Here is a 15,236-nt window from a genome sequence, read left to right as displayed (position 1 = left end):
ATAAAATAAACAAGGTATACACGACTCAAGCATTCATTCTTTGTTCGTGATTAACAATTACGTATATCGCGGACATTTGTTTGCGTGTTTTTTTTTTTTGTTTGCGTGCCACTAGCCAAAGGGCGAACCAAAAAACAAAAAGTCAAGTACCAGCTAGGGCATTACTTCAAATAAAATATGAAAAAATAAAACCGTCACATACGTAATACGTTCATAGTGGGCACTTGAGTGCGGACGCTTTACTGGCATCAAATGGTACCACAGCAAACAAACAAAAAACAAAAATAAAAGCACTGATAATTGCGCGTCGAATTGGCAGGCATGATGCAGTTCTTGGCGCGCACCGAGAGAAAGCGGAAAAATGCGAAAAAGGTGACGAGCACCTAATACGCAAGCAATTAATATAATGCCGAAATCAAATGCGGATATAATGCGTGTTTATTCTTTGAGTGTGTGGTACGGAAATATGAGTAATCGACTGGATTGACTTGCAACTACTGCTTACCGGACTATATATAATCGGGCTACTTGCCGCGGGTGCTCTTTGCAGTACTAACCAGACTATAATTGTTAACAAGGTTGATATTACACGTGAAATACTTTCAAGGGAATTTAATTATTTTCCCTTTGGGAACTCTGGTCGTGATTCGCTTACTTCGCAAAGAGCGAAGCCGCAAAAACACATCAAATTTCAATGCTTCAAGTGGGAGCTTTTCTGGTGCTCCAAGTAGGTAAACTTTTTGAATCTTCACATTTTACAGGAACACTTCTTTTTGGGCGAGTAGGTTCATTTTTGGAAAACATTAAAAGAGTGTCTCGTCTCTTGTCCTTAGTGGTCGTGTGTGTTTGCGCTCTTCCAAAAATGAACCAACTCGCCCAAAAAGAAGTGTTAATGAAGTATGTGGCGCTTTTTGTGTCTCGTCTCTTGTCCTTAGTGGTCGTGTGTGTTTGCGCTCTTTTAAAGTTTTCCAAAAATTTTACAGGAAGTTTGCAAAATCTGAAGTGCGAAGCAGTCGAAAAGGACCGTGCATCTGAGCCAAATTTTTGAGTAAATTGCGACCTAGTTTCGAACCTATGGCGCTATTTTTGTTCGTGGTGAGAAACCGTGCCGGCCTCATAACCTGTCTTTCGCAGAAGGATGATCTAGCGGAAGCGAATTAAGCGTACCCTATAGCCTCTGCATCCTCTATTTTCCGTCGTTATTTCTTTTTCAAAGCTATTCATTTTTTTTTTGTATGTATATGAAACAGGACTAGAGCGATCTTCTGGAGGCAATGACTTGCATATTATAGGTGGCTTGCGTACCCTAGAATGGAAACATTTTCTGGAACAATTAGGTCATTGTTAAACTATAACGCATTGAGATTAAATGTTTTAAGTATAGCGCACATCTCTGGGTATTTATAAAGCTACCCGTTACAACAATGTTTCAGACTATGGAGAGAAAAGAAAATGGTGTGTTCTTAGATTAGTGTACAGTTTCACAAATTGTTGTCTCTTAAATTTCGACGCTTATATCTTTATACGCGTTCGATTGCAGCCTGCTTGTGCACTGCTTTCATCTTCCCGGGCCTTCATTTGGTTCTTATGCTCGGTTGCTTCCTCTTTTTTTTTTTGTTGTTTTTAATATATATCTCCATTTTTCTTCGTCTTCAGCTGCCTGCTTTTTTGCTTTTTTCGTCATGCGTTTGCCGCGCCGCACGAAAATTCTGAACCTTTATTCACATTCGCGGTCGCTCTTTTCACGGCGCTGCGTGCCTTCCACCAACCCCTTTCTCCCTCCCTGGTAGGCGACACGTTTCTTTTTATTTTCCTGTGAAACCTTTACCTCCCACTTCTTCCACCTTTCCTGACCCACTGTGTTCCGTTATTCAGTAGCCAGTTGGCATGGTGTCGTTCGCTTTTCATGTCCTTACTTTACTATATCTCTACCTCCATGCGGGGTAGTCCACATTTACTTCACTCCTACTGAATGCCGACTTCTCTTGTGGCTTCAGTGACGTATTGTAGTCGGCATAGTTGGCGTGAAAAACAACGGAATATACCATTTTGGACTGTTTTGATAATGGGGTTACTGTGACCAGTTTTAGTCAGCGCTCGAACGCATGTGTTGTATGTTTCACTTCTTCATACATCCTGCCTCCACACAGCCCTCTTTTCAAAACGACTACATTTCTGGACGTGAATTAGGTGCTTTAGGAATGCTAAAGCAAGCTGTACGGCGAGTGAAGCGTGCTGTGCGAGTCGTACGCAGGCCCTCTCCAAGCTGTTTTCTTCGGAGCCAACTCCTGTCATGTTATTTCCCCGAGGTGTTACCGACGGACAAAATGGAAAATAAATTAGGTGGTTGCTAACAGTACTAAGCTCCGTTAACCGGCATATTTGTAAAATCTTGCCGCGAACAGCTCGAGACGACGCACAAGCAAACAAGAACGTACAGTCCGCGCGGTATCCGCCCCGCCGCACAGCGTGCATACGCGGGCGCCCCGACGGTTGACACAGGTTGACACACCAGTTGCTGGTGGCGCCCTCTGCGCTGCGGCGCCTCCGTCCATGCCCCCGTCATCGCAAAAGCGGCCCCTCGCAGCTCGCTCCCATGTATTTCGCGGCACGGTCGACACACTGCCCAGTCTGCTAGAGCACTATATCTCCGGTACTCTTCAATTTTGCAATGAAAGGTCTCTCGTACCATCTTAATAAGATAGGAGGCATCAAACATAGCATTTATGCAGACGATATCACAATCTGGACCGATGGAGGCTTCAGCGCCGATATTGGAGCCGCTATGCCGGAACGAGTTTGAATTACTCGCTTTAGGCCACCTAAACCTATCTTAGCTAATCAAAGCGGCGGTACAGACAAATAAAATCGGACAGTTTTCTTGGTCGGTGGCAGTGCTTATTACAACAATAAGAAATTCTAGCTCATTCTCTATACGGAATAAAGATGGATGGATCGATGGGTGGATGGACGTTGTGTCCTTCCCCATTGTAACGGGGGATATTACATTAGAACAATATCTTGGTCTGTCTCACTTTCACCTACTGCACATGAACACTTACAAGTACATAGATACACGTTAACAATTTCAGCTACTATTTTGGTCGCACTTGCTTCCACCACTGTCTCAAGCGGCACCTCTTTGAATTGGGCAGAACATGTGCTGCCATCTGCTGTGAAAAAATATATTCATGTTTTCTACGCCGTCATGTCGTCAGTGGCGTCAATAGCGTCAGTAGCGTCAGTGACCTTTCCATTGGCAAAGGGAATCGCTTCACTTGCACAATATTCTGTTTGTATACCGTGCTTTCGTGTGGCTATCCAACACCAGAGAAGTGGAATTGTTGCAATTAAAAGACTCGAACCGAACTGTCTCAGTAAGCTTGTCTGCAAGTTTCGGACGTAGGCTATCGGCAAAGTTTTGTCAGCGTATGTTTGAAAACTGTCTTGTGTATGTGTCGTCAGCACATGGGCGTCATTCCCTTACCTCAAGCCGGAAAGTGTTGTTCCGACTGTGAAAGAGCGCGTCAAAGTTCGCGAAAGCAGTTAGCCTTGGACGGCACTACCTCACCGCACGCTCTGAGTGTGGCTTGTGCGGACGTTCGTCGTTCCGTCCTCGTGGCTCGCCCAAATAGGAACTAATCAAGCGTCGTGTGGCGCGTTTTGTCAATACTGCTGGAGCAAAGTAAGTTTCGTCGTCTTTCTAGAGTGTGTTGTATTAAATGTGTGTAAATTTTGTGAGCAGTGTTGTCCTGAAAAGCACGTCTCCGGATGTGGCACGATGTATGTGCATGCAATTGCAAGCATCTACGTGTGCATGATGCTACTAGGGATCTCACGTGCGCGATTTTCGCATGTTTTGACCAGCGCTTGTTGTTATCCACAGTTTCTGTATTACTCTGTCCTTGTGTGGTTGGGGGGGGTGGCAGTTAATAATGGATAAACTTACATTGAAGGTCTTAGAAGCCAGCGTCAAACTTACAGAAGGTGGTAGAAGCCAGCATCGAACTTACAGCCCAGGCATGAAGCACTTGCACGCTGATGAAGTGGTCCGTAGTATGGTCGCGGTGCCTAGAAAGGGTGCTTGAAAATCTGCATCAGAAGTGCAGTAATTGGTGAACGTGCTTATATTCTTGTTAGGACAATCGCGTAGCAGCCTATGTGTGAGATAGACAGGAAAAGAGGTACTTAAACCACATGCAGTTAAGAATTCTCACTATGTACTGGTTTTTGGTTTGGTTTGGTATTTTGAGTTTGGAACATATCTGTTACCAAATTGCTGCTGTTTCTAAAAGTGCACTTTTATGCTTATAAACCAGGCGGGAGCAGTTGAGATTGTTGAACAAAACGTTACAATCTGATGTGATACATATTTGTAAGACTGACAAGTCTTGAATTGCACTGTGGTCAATTGGAGGCTGTATCACCACCTGCAGCCTTGCATTGATCACATTGATACTAGAGGAAGAAGTAATTATTTGTCAGATTGGGAAGTTGTTTTTATAAAGGAGTTGCACTGCCTGAATTGAGTGTTGCAATTGCACTTGATTTATTTCAGCTCTGAGGTCGCATGTATCAAGTCAAATTACTATTCACTTTCTCGATTACAGCTACAGCTGTAAAATACAAAAGAAACCAACCGTACATTGACTCAACGAATGGTGATTTCACTGTACGTCCTACACTTTTGCTATTCAGGTTCACACACGTTCATGGACATTTGGATGTTAAGACCTTCTCCTTTAAACTAAGGTAATGGCGTGTGTCTTTTCTCCTGCACATAAACAGTTCTTCAGACTTATGGGTGCTATGTAAATTTTTAATTTTTTATATATTAATTTCTTTGACTTTCTTGCTGTGTCATTAATGTTTGTGTTTTGGTCACAGTTCTCCTTTTAAGATGCTGATCTTCCCACAATTTCTGACTAACATCTACCATAGATTGATCCGCATGCCTTCATTATCTCTGAACCAGAGGGGCTACAAGATACTGAATGGGACTGCTTCAACATCTGGATGGATTCTGTCGCATATTCTAGCTGAATATAGACACTGAGCATGTGTCACTACCTTGGCTATACATCTCCTCGTTAAGACACCCCGATTTTTTTTTAAACCAGTAGAATGCTGCCTCGTAAATTATCGTAGAAAGTTTTCACGCTAAGTTTCGCTTCATGATGTCTCTAAAGGCTCAGAGTCTCCTTTCATTGAAGTAATCCAGTTCACATCCTTTATTTTCCTAGCCTGCATTTGATGCTCTTTATTTCCCAGTTCTGGTTTTGTGTATATAGCTGTTAGTTTTCTAGTCTATGCAAAACAGAGCTGTCCAAGCAGTTGCATTGTGAATTACTTAGTGAGGAGCGGAAGAGAGGACAAGAAGCTGGAAGCATACCTTGATGCTGCAGCAAGGAGAGATGATCACTACACCCCTAATAGCTGTCCCACAAATTAGCCAGCGTAGAGGTGTACAGCATCATTAGACATTTGCCACATAACTTTGTCCACCACTCTGTGCTAAGCACGCCCTCACCAGACCATATTCTTGGGAGCCATTTGAACCAAAATTGCACAGTTATTGGCCAAACATAATGTTGAGACCAAATAGAAGTCCAACCCGTTGTAAAATTTGGGGCTCAATTGGCGTTTTTACTGCTGTTGCTGCAGAGCCTTTGATATATCACTAGGGGTTTCTATTTTTCGTTACACCTTGTTGCTGTTGAGATATAAGTACGAGGTAGTACTGAGAGCTCATGATAATAGGTAATCTGCTAGAAATAGGCCGATATCAGGACACTCATTTGGCCCATGTGACCTCACTTCAAGGTTCGCTGCTGGCTGCCATGCACTGGACTCCTCCCCATGGAGATTGGCGAGCAAGCGGCATTGATTGCATCCTGTGTGCTGCTGCTGTCAGTAGCGCTAGTGGGTGTTCTGTGGTGTGCATGTCGACGGTCACAACTGGGCAGCACTGTCCCTGTAGCTGCCGTCACAGAGACTGTGACACAGGCTGTGTTAAGAGCAATCCTGTGAGATGAAGCGACTGTTGGTAGGCCTTTTCTTTTTGCTCACAAACTTGCACATTTGGCATGTTTTTTCCACTTTTGGCTTGGAACTTTTGCTGCACCTGTTTGACCACGTTCTGGTACTAGTGCTTATTTCATTGCTAACATGCTTCTCTATTTTTTGCTCTTCGATGGTTGCATTGTTAGTCGACCCTCATCTCTACTGCACTACTAGTTTGTAGTTTGTTTTTGTATTACAAACACCATACTAGTAGGAAAGCGGCTATCAATTATTTCTGTAGTGCATTACTTTTCCTGAAATTCTTTCAGTTCTTGCTCTGCGTTTCCTCCATAAATGTGTGCATTTGATGTTAGCTGATTAACGCTGCCTCAAAAATAAATGCATGCCATTAATTTTCTCAGCGGGAGTTTCTCTGTCTTAGTGCTTCAGCTCTAAGGGGGGTATATACTTGTGAGCTACAGCTTTTAAGCATATAAACAATAAAAATGTTCAGAAAGGAACTTTTGTTACAGCCCCTGCTGAGATATACTTCTGCTGTTGCTCTGTGTAAGCAAACTGAAGTTGGCTTGTATCGATAAATTCCAACATTGGCACTATTTTCCCTGCAGTTACTTTTAACAAGCTAGAAAAGTAAAAAGAAAAGATGTAATATGGTGGTTATTCCCCATCCTGTGCTAGATTTTTAAGTGTGAACTCGTGAGGCTTGGCAGAACTGTCATTCACTAACAAACAGGGATCATGAACTCCTCACTTTTTGATGTGGACGTCTTGATGCCTTCAGTCCTCTGGCTGATGAACAAAAATCAGCGCAGCCACAGAATTGATTTCTACTCAGTCAAAGATTGGTCGGCATAGCTGTCAGTGTCCTTTTAAAAAATCAGCAACTGTTCTCTATCCACTCATATCTTTCCTGCCTTCTATCGTCTCTCTGCAGCACTGCCTGTTCTCTTCTGCTTGCAGCGAGGCATAAGCAACACACTAATGCTGCTCACCTGTCATCTTTCGTCTCCTGCGTGCTCCCTGTTCGTCGCGGGCCTGTGAGACCGTCATGGAGGAGACTGTCATTTACACATTTGTTATTGTTAGCACCCTCTGCGTCCTGGCCTTCTTCACACTCTCGTGCTGCTACTGCAGTGCCAAAGTTGTGCAAAGGTCACTCAAGGACAAGCAGAATTTTGGCCCAGAAATTGCTATGTATGCCCCAGCTCTGTTGATGAACATGGCTTCAGTAGACCACTGTGTAGCTGCGGATCACTGTGCTACCGACGGGGGATATGGTGGCGGGGCTGGTGACGGTGATGCGTTTGCTTGTGGTGGATGGGCTGATGGTGGTGCTTGTGTTGGGGATTGAAGGATCCATTGCTGGAAGCTTTTAAGATGAGTGGGGAAGTCCCCTGTTCCATTTGAATTTATTTTTGGCCTGACAGGACACTGAGGACATTGAATTTAGCCTATGTTTAAGGACGACAGCTTTGTGACGGCAAAAAGGGCTACAATCTTTGAAAATGGAGCACTTATAAGCTGGAAGAAGCAAAAAAATGCATAATTTGTTTGCATAACGACAAAACTAAGAACTAAATATGGAAAACCCCTACAATGCCCAGTCTCTATATCGATCCCTTCATTTGTTTCCTCTTACTGTCTACTTACTGTCTTTTTATTTTCACTGCTGCAGCTCAGGTGCCTCCGAGCACGACACCAGGTGCTGCGGTTGATGCAGATGTTTTCCTTCGTTATTCTGTTATTTTTAATAAGACCACTTGTTAATGAAAACTATAGAGCACATTCTGGACCCTTAATGTCATTACCAACATCAGGAGTTTTAATTGGAGTTTCAATGAAAAAGTTTTTTGCTGCCGAACAAACTGTAAAGACTGAAAGATTCAGCTCTCATTTTTTTTTTTTTTTCTACTGAGAAGGAAAACTTAGTGGAGTTGTCCTCAGTGTCCATTTTTATTGGTCACGGTGTGCTTCTGTATTACTCCACGTGTTAGCCGCATGTAGATAGAGAGGTTTAAGGCTTGTTAACGTGTGTGCATGAGCTGGTCATTTCCTTTCTTTGAAGACCATCATTCAGGCTACTAGTAATTCTGTGATTTTTACCTTTGTTTTTCTCTGAGTGTTTTCTTTTTTTTTTTTTTTTTTTGTTCAGCATATGAAGCAAGGAATAAGAAGAGGGGCTCATTGTACTGTGTATTGCTGCAACTCTATTCTTTGAGTTGTCATCTGTGGCTTTACGTGCATGCTGAAAGTGGAGTGCTACAGAAACTATATGTTAAAATGTTTATTATTTTAGGTTGCAATTCTAAACGAGCACACTTTTGCCTGGTACATATCTTGTTTTGGGCCTTTTTCTTTTTTTTTTTTTTTTTTTTTTTTTACAGTTTTGTGGATGTTTCAACACATTCCAGTACTCATGAGGGGAAGATCATGTTTCTGCTGCTTCGTATGTTTGCAGGCTCTCGCCACATAAAGAGGACATTGATCACAGAAAACAGCTAACAGGCATACAAGGTTTAAAATTACATCATTGTAATTGTCTCATAAAATATTCCAGTTTGTAGTAACTTCAGAAAATTTTAAGTAGCTTAAGGCCATTTTGTGTGTGCAAAGCCACAGCTGTGATATGAAAGACTGTTTAATTATTTTATTTTAATATGTATTTTGATTCATTACAAATGAGGTAAAGAGCATTGGGCTGTGCCTCTAAGGGGTCTTGGGAGCATACCTCAGTTAGTTCAGTATTTCAGTAGATGGACACCCATTGAACAAGATCTTTTTCAGGGGTTAATCATATATCCTGATCGTAGTGGCCCATGTTACCACATTTGTTTCATTTTTCACGTAGGCGTGCAGTGAAGACATGGTGGCTTCCGCTGCTGGCATCATTGCGGGCGTGATAGTCGCCGCCGTGCTCTTTCTTGGCTGCATCTTCTGGTGGTTTTGTCGTTCTTCAGGGAGGAATATGGCTCCCATAGGCCCTGTGAAATATAAAAAGCAAAAAAAGAAAACACATGGCATCAAACCGGGATACTACCCTCCTGGTGGCTGGTCTTCTGACATTGGTCACTCGAGCAGTGATGAAGAAGCTGGCTGGTGTGGCGACAGTGGTCATGACAGTGGAGGACATGACAGTGGAGGTCATGACAGTGGAGGTCATGACAGTGGAGGTCATGACAGTGGTGGTGGCTGTGACAGTGGTGGAGGAGGTGACAGTGGGGGAGCATGTGACAGTGGGGGAGCATGTGACAGTGGAGGGGGAGGAGGTGATAGTGGTGGAGGAGGGTGTGATAGTGGTGGTGGTGATAGTTGAGGAGCTGTGAGTAGCGAGGTTTAATGTTCGTTCCCTTCAATACTTGTTCAGCCTCGTGTTCAACATTTTTAACAGTGGAGTGAGTAGCATGGCTCTTAAGTAGTAGGTTCATGTCTGCATACCTTATTAGAAGTAATTTATCATGTTTGGCTGCAGAAATTTGGTGTTCAGTTCGGCAGGAATTTGTGGCAATTACACTTCAGACAAGAGTAATATGAAGTGCACAACACAGGCATTGTATCAGAGTGGGCAGCTAGCTTCTGGCATCACACTGCATTTAGTTCCTACCAATGTTGTGTGTGCATTTAGCAGAAAATAATGTATAACTGTCATTAGTGTGTGGCTTCGTGAATGAGCAAGGAGTTCAGCAGTTTGTCATGGCATGTCTTGTAGCATGTTCACAGAACTGCAATATGCATTGCACTTCATTCTGTTTACCTTTCTTGACATTGAAATGATTTAACTTCCTAGGCAGCCTACGTTAAAACAAACTTTGCAAATTTAATTATATGTCATATGTGGTGGCTCGTGTTAAAGTTTTTCAGAGCACTGAGCCGGTAATGTTCCCGCCAGTGGTTGCTCAGTGTTTAGAGTGCTCGACTGTTGATCCTGAGGACATGAGTGCAATACAGGCTGCGGTATCCGCTTTTCGATCCAGGTTTTGTGTGTGTTGTCAGGGCAGGTTGAAGAACACAACATGGTCAAATTTTCCCGAGCCCTCCATTACAGTATTCTTATGTAGCCTGTGCCACTTTTGGACATTAACTCCTATAAACCAAAGCAAACCTGTAATCTAATGCTTTGGAAACCTGATGACAGTCGCTAAAAGAACAGAGAAGTCCAGGTCTGTACAAAAGTTGGTTTTTGAGGTGATAGCAGCTTTTACCACAGTCAGGATGGCCCATGTTGGGTCAGAAAGTTTACTTCCTTAACCTGCATCTATCAGTAGTGCCTTGCACCCTATGTTATGCACAGTAAATGTTCGGCTCCTCAGGTCACAGATCCGATGTCTTAGAAAGACAGTGTATCATATGCACTGTGCGCCAGTTTGAACCCCCCAGCAGCCCAACGCCAACTGATTCTTGAGTGAGCAAAGGTGCCTCTTGCAAGAAGCTGATTCTCCAGAATACAGATGCCCACAAAAAATGCCACTTAGCCTTCAACCAAAATCAGTGAGAATCTCCTGCCACGTCCTCTTTACAACCACTCAGAATTTCTCAATGGTGTACGAGGTCACCAACAGGGTCTTTTCCTGTTTCCCTACATGATGAACTGTTTCTTGAGATGGTGCTCAGTGTACTGGATTTGATCGGGATGGTAGTTAACTGTTTGTGAAGTGCATTTAGTAGCAATGAAGTTATTGAATTAGGTTTCCAATAGAGTTGGCATAGAGCGGGAATCTCGGTGAAATGGAAAGCGTGCATGAAGCAGCAGTAGTATAACCAATTTGAGGAGAGGTCTTCTTGAGACATTGATTATTCATTTTAATTGTCAGCTATAGACCCAAGTCATCAACGCCAATATTCCCCATTAGCGTACCACGCTACCTTTAACAGCGTACTGGGAACCCGTTAACAGCCAATGCGCACGTGCAGATCGCCTTGAGGGTGCCAGGTGGTTCCAGGGGCTTGGCAGCTGTGCACACACCTGTCACAATGGGACCATTCGGCACATGCACACTGATGGCAGATGGGTACGCAGTACTCGGGTTTTAACAGTAGCACAGTGCATGGTATGCTGAAAAAAGAATCGACATTTTGTGTGCAGAAGTACCCGGTGTGTGAATTACCTTGGTTTTCTACATCTTTCTTTTGCCAGTAAGATATCACCATCTTCTTTTTATAAATGCTTGAAATGCAGCCACTTGGGGATTTTAGGTCTTTTTCATTTACTTTCATGGAGCGAATCTAAGGATATTGTTATTTATACTCCTTAGTTGTCACTGACCTGCTAAAGGAGTGCTTGAAAGGATCTTTCAACCTTTCAAAAGATGTCACAATGCCTTTAAGTTTGTACTGCTTAAAATCCCAAATATTGCCCCTTTTTTCATAAAGCTATACTTTAAAGCATTTTTTTGTCCATGTTGCCATCATCCATGTTTCTGTTAACCATGGCTAAATGAAGAATACTCATGTTTTGTTTCTCATTCCATTCTCCACATGAACATTTTTATTTACTGCCTACTGTTCAAAGCCACTCTTTTGGATGTCAGCCTTTGGTATTTTGTTTCTACTTTTGAGCTGCTTGTCTAAAGTAAGCCCGGGTTTGAGAAAATTCCTGAGAATGAGCTTAGACGTGAGCTCTTTTAATTAGCAAACAGAGAAGTTATGTCATTTGATTCATGGATGAGGGTTGGTATTATCACAGTGGGTGAATGCGGCCAAAGTGAGACAATAGCTGAAGATTCATGCCACGTACCTGCTTGCATTTTTGTGTCTCTTGGTGACCTGCAAATTACGCACTGCCATTTAGAAGCGAAGTACTCCTTTGTTGGATTTGTTTTCCCACCCATATTTGTTTCCTAAGGGCAGCTCTATGAGGTGACTGTAAATTTTATAGTGCTTTGGCATGATGAATATTTATTTCTAAATTTTATGTGCAGAAAACTTTTTGGGCTCCGATGAAAATTGCATGCTCGTTTGACTAGGTCTCAGTGTCCATGAAGTCTACAATCACTTGAGCTCGCTTCTTAATGCTTTTTTTTTTTGCTGGCAATACAGTCATGCATATACCCTTAGTATTATTGTTCACAGTGTTCACTTCCAAATAGTGCAATTATAGTGCAGTGTGCGCCTTCATAGAAATAGTTCTTTAAAATTGTTTTCCCTTATCTGTGGACTAGGAACATGCACCACTACTTCAATGAACCAGTTTTAGACATGGCCTGCTGATTAGTATGAAAGGCTTCACTGCTTTCCATGGCATGGTTAGCAAAAACATTATGTGATGAAGGCATAGTCTTGTATAGTTGAGTCAAGTCTGTAGGAGGCACAATAGACGTGATAACTCATGCTGCAGTTTACTGCTGCTTCTTGGCACATCTTAAATGGATGTTTGCTGTGGGCATGACAAACTTCATCTCGGAGGCTGAGGCTTAGGGGCAGTGTTTGCAACTGATCTTCTACTTCTTTACTCACTCTTATTATGTATGATTTATTTGAGGAGCTTCCTGTCCTATGTAATCACAGGTCACAGCTTTGTGAAGGTAGGTGTCTGTCATTATATACTTCCTTCACGTTCAGTTTGCTTGATTGTATGTATATTCTGGGCTACTGAGAACTCTGAGGGAACCGATTAGTTTATATAGCCAGAGCATTAATTATCAGTCTGGCACCTATCTAATATGAAGGTTGCTTTTTTGTCGTTTCTGCCCCCATTCTTAATTTCAATATATTTCTTGTGCTGCCTTTTACTGTGGGAAATGGCCGAGTGGTATAGAGACATGTTTGCTGATCTGTAACATTGCTACTGCTTATGCTAGTCATACTTGTGGTTGGATTGTAAGAGTTGGCTCAACTATTCAAGAGACTTTTGGTTGGATTGTAATAGCTGACTCAACCATGCAAAACGTGCTGAGTGATGTAAAAAAAGTAGAACATGCTCCGTCTCACCAAACTGCAAAGCTGTTCAGTCTTACCTACAGTATGTAAACGTGCTCAGCATGCATTCCTGGGTTACAGGCTACACTGAGGGCATAAATCAAGAAACTGTTGGTGCTGATGACATTGAGGCCTCATAAGGTACTTAAAAAAGTATCAGTGTCATGAGGCTGTTTTGTTCCTGAAGAGTTCTTGTGTTTTCCACTGCATTTAATATTGCAGGGTTGATACGGGAGCCAAACCGCATGGCGTTTAGTATGACCATCTTGTTCCTCACTACATGGAAGTCTTTGCGGCAAGTAACCTTAATGTACTTGACACTCTTGAAGTGCCTTGAGACATGCAGGCTGTACAAATACAAAAAAAACAAACATTATTTCTTGCTGTTAGATTTATTCTTGCTTGCAATAAATATTGTACTGCCAGAGAGTGGCACTGGACTACGTTTTGCGCATTCGAAAGTGTTAGGAATGGGGTTTATGCTAGGCACAATGAAGCTGGCTATATTTTTTGATGCATTTTTATGTGACTGCTGGCTGGTTCACATTGCAGTAGCATTGCAGAGAAATTCTGTATTTAACTTAGTAGTACGTAAATACCTTGCTATATTGTGCCAAGATATCTTAGTGATACATCCAACATTATACAGGCCTATGTGTCGTCATCATTCTATTTTAGCAAAACCCTGGTATGTAAGAGTTGCTATTATTGAAATATGTGCTGCAAACAGGCTTAAGGAAATGCACAAAACTGTGTTATTGGCCCTGTCAGGATAACAGGGTTATCATTAACTAGAGAAGTGTTTTCAAAATCGGTTCTTTCTAGAGTAGATTTTCTTGAATTATTCTTGTATTTCTATTTTGAGCTTTTGTTCATTCTGGAGACTACTTTAGAAGTGAAGTTATAATACTAGTAGAGTGCGTGCTAGCAAATATGGTTTTGTGTACTGTTCTGTCATCTGACCACTGTGTTTGAACACACTCATTTGCTTTTCTCTCACTGTTTGGTGAAAATGGTGTTTGAACATCTGTGAACAGTGGTTATCCATACTACTGTATAAATGCAGACAGCCTATACTTGTAACAGCCTGAAGTAGTTTTATGGCTTTTTGTAGCAAGTTTTATAAAGTATCTGTGTGTTAGGAGCTTGGCAATTGTCATATTTAGCAAATGGATGCACAGCATTATGATTTTCTTTTAACAGAGCTGATAGGCTTGCCTTTTATTCATTGCTGACATTGACTGTGCTGTTATATTTTGTTGATATTTCCTCCTTGAAGCTATAAGGAGGCAGTGCAATTCGGGGAATGAGCACTGTGCATTTAAAGTACTGTTGATATTATATGCACATTGTAAATTGGTTATGCCCGGTACATTCATGCTGTTTTGTTGGCTTTTAGTACTTCATTGAATACATTCATACCATGTGTGTGTTATTGCTCTTACCTTTTCATTGCAACAGTGGGGAACAACGAAAAAGAAGGCATCGAGCATTTATTTTTTATTTTACACAATTCGTGATCTTTTGTTTTGTAGTACCTTTGTTTCGAATAATACAGTGTTGGCCATTTGTGCTCATGTGTATGTCATAACTTGTCGAGTTTTATTCATGGATTCATCACTAATGACATCGGTATTCAGTCGTCTGTCTGATTCAATTGCGAATCTGCATTTTTATATCTAAACATTTTCTTTTCACAACTGCAGATTCAAATTTATTGAGGGCTATGCATTACATAGCGGTTGGCTTTCACACCACTTACTTGCTGCTCCAAGCCAGCTTCACATTGTAGACGTTTCCATCATATGCACACATCAAAACACGTTTTCTCTGGACTGTTGCAAACTCTTTCTGCTAACCTGTTCGCCTTGCCAGGTGCCCACAGCAGTCCAGAAAGCAATGTGGCAATTCCCAGCCTCTCCTCGCGCATGCAATAACAGTGACAAGCGACGGGGAACAGGGCGACATTAAAGGGAGATAGCAATCATAGAAATTTGAGTAGAGCGTGCATCAGATGTAGTATGTGGTTATTTTTGTTGTATATCAAAAAGGAAGGAAAAGGTGTTTGCCTGCCCCCATATCTGCTATCTGAAGCACCTGAACTGGGGCGGCGGAAATAGAGAGATTGGGGAGAAAATTTGGGCCAGGGGGCGCTGCGCCGCTCTGTGCGTCAGCGCCCTCCATGGAGACCCCGTCAAAATCTACGCGCAGCCCGGCCGCGTCGTCTGCTAGCCGCCGCATAGGGGAGAAAACCTGGGCCAGGGGGCGCTGCGCCGCTCTGTGCGTCAGCGCCCTCCATG

At 42.5% G+C, this 15,236-nt stretch overlaps 1 protein-coding gene across 6 annotated transcripts; it reads left to right on the top strand.

Annotated features, from left to right (window-relative positions):
* Window positions 1–3,214: 3,214 nt before the first annotated feature.
* On the top strand, window positions 3,215–14,513 carry LOC146208660 (uncharacterized). 6 transcript variants are annotated; one of them, XM_084595793.1, is made up of 4 exons: window positions 3,215–3,685; window positions 4,699–4,752; window positions 5,824–6,046; window positions 8,873–14,513. In XM_084595793.1, the coding sequence occupies exons 3-4, from the start codon at window positions 6,032–6,034 to the stop codon at window positions 9,335–9,337; spliced, it is 480 nt and encodes a 159-aa protein (XP_084451919.1). In that variant the 5' UTR covers window positions 3,215–3,685; window positions 4,699–4,752; window positions 5,824–6,031; the 3' UTR covers window positions 9,338–14,513. The 6 variants fall into 6 exon arrangements, 5 of the variants coding, with proteins under 5 accessions (XP_084451919.1, XP_084451928.1, XP_084451918.1 ...); XM_084595802.1 differs by having other exon boundaries at window positions 4,611–4,752; XM_084595792.1 differs by lacking the exon at window positions 4,699–4,752.
* The last annotated feature ends 723 nt before the right edge of the window (window positions 14,514–15,236 follow it).

The sequence above is a fragment of the Amblyomma maculatum genome, chromosome 1 (assembly GCF_055883805.1).
Source record: "Amblyomma maculatum isolate TAMU_Amacu chromosome 1, ASM5588380v1, whole genome shotgun sequence".
NCBI classification, from domain to species: Eukaryota; Metazoa; Arthropoda; class Arachnida; order Ixodida; family Ixodidae; genus Amblyomma; species Amblyomma maculatum.
Note: the sequence above shows the minus strand (reverse complement) of the source record. Positions and strands in the feature narration are given on the sequence as shown.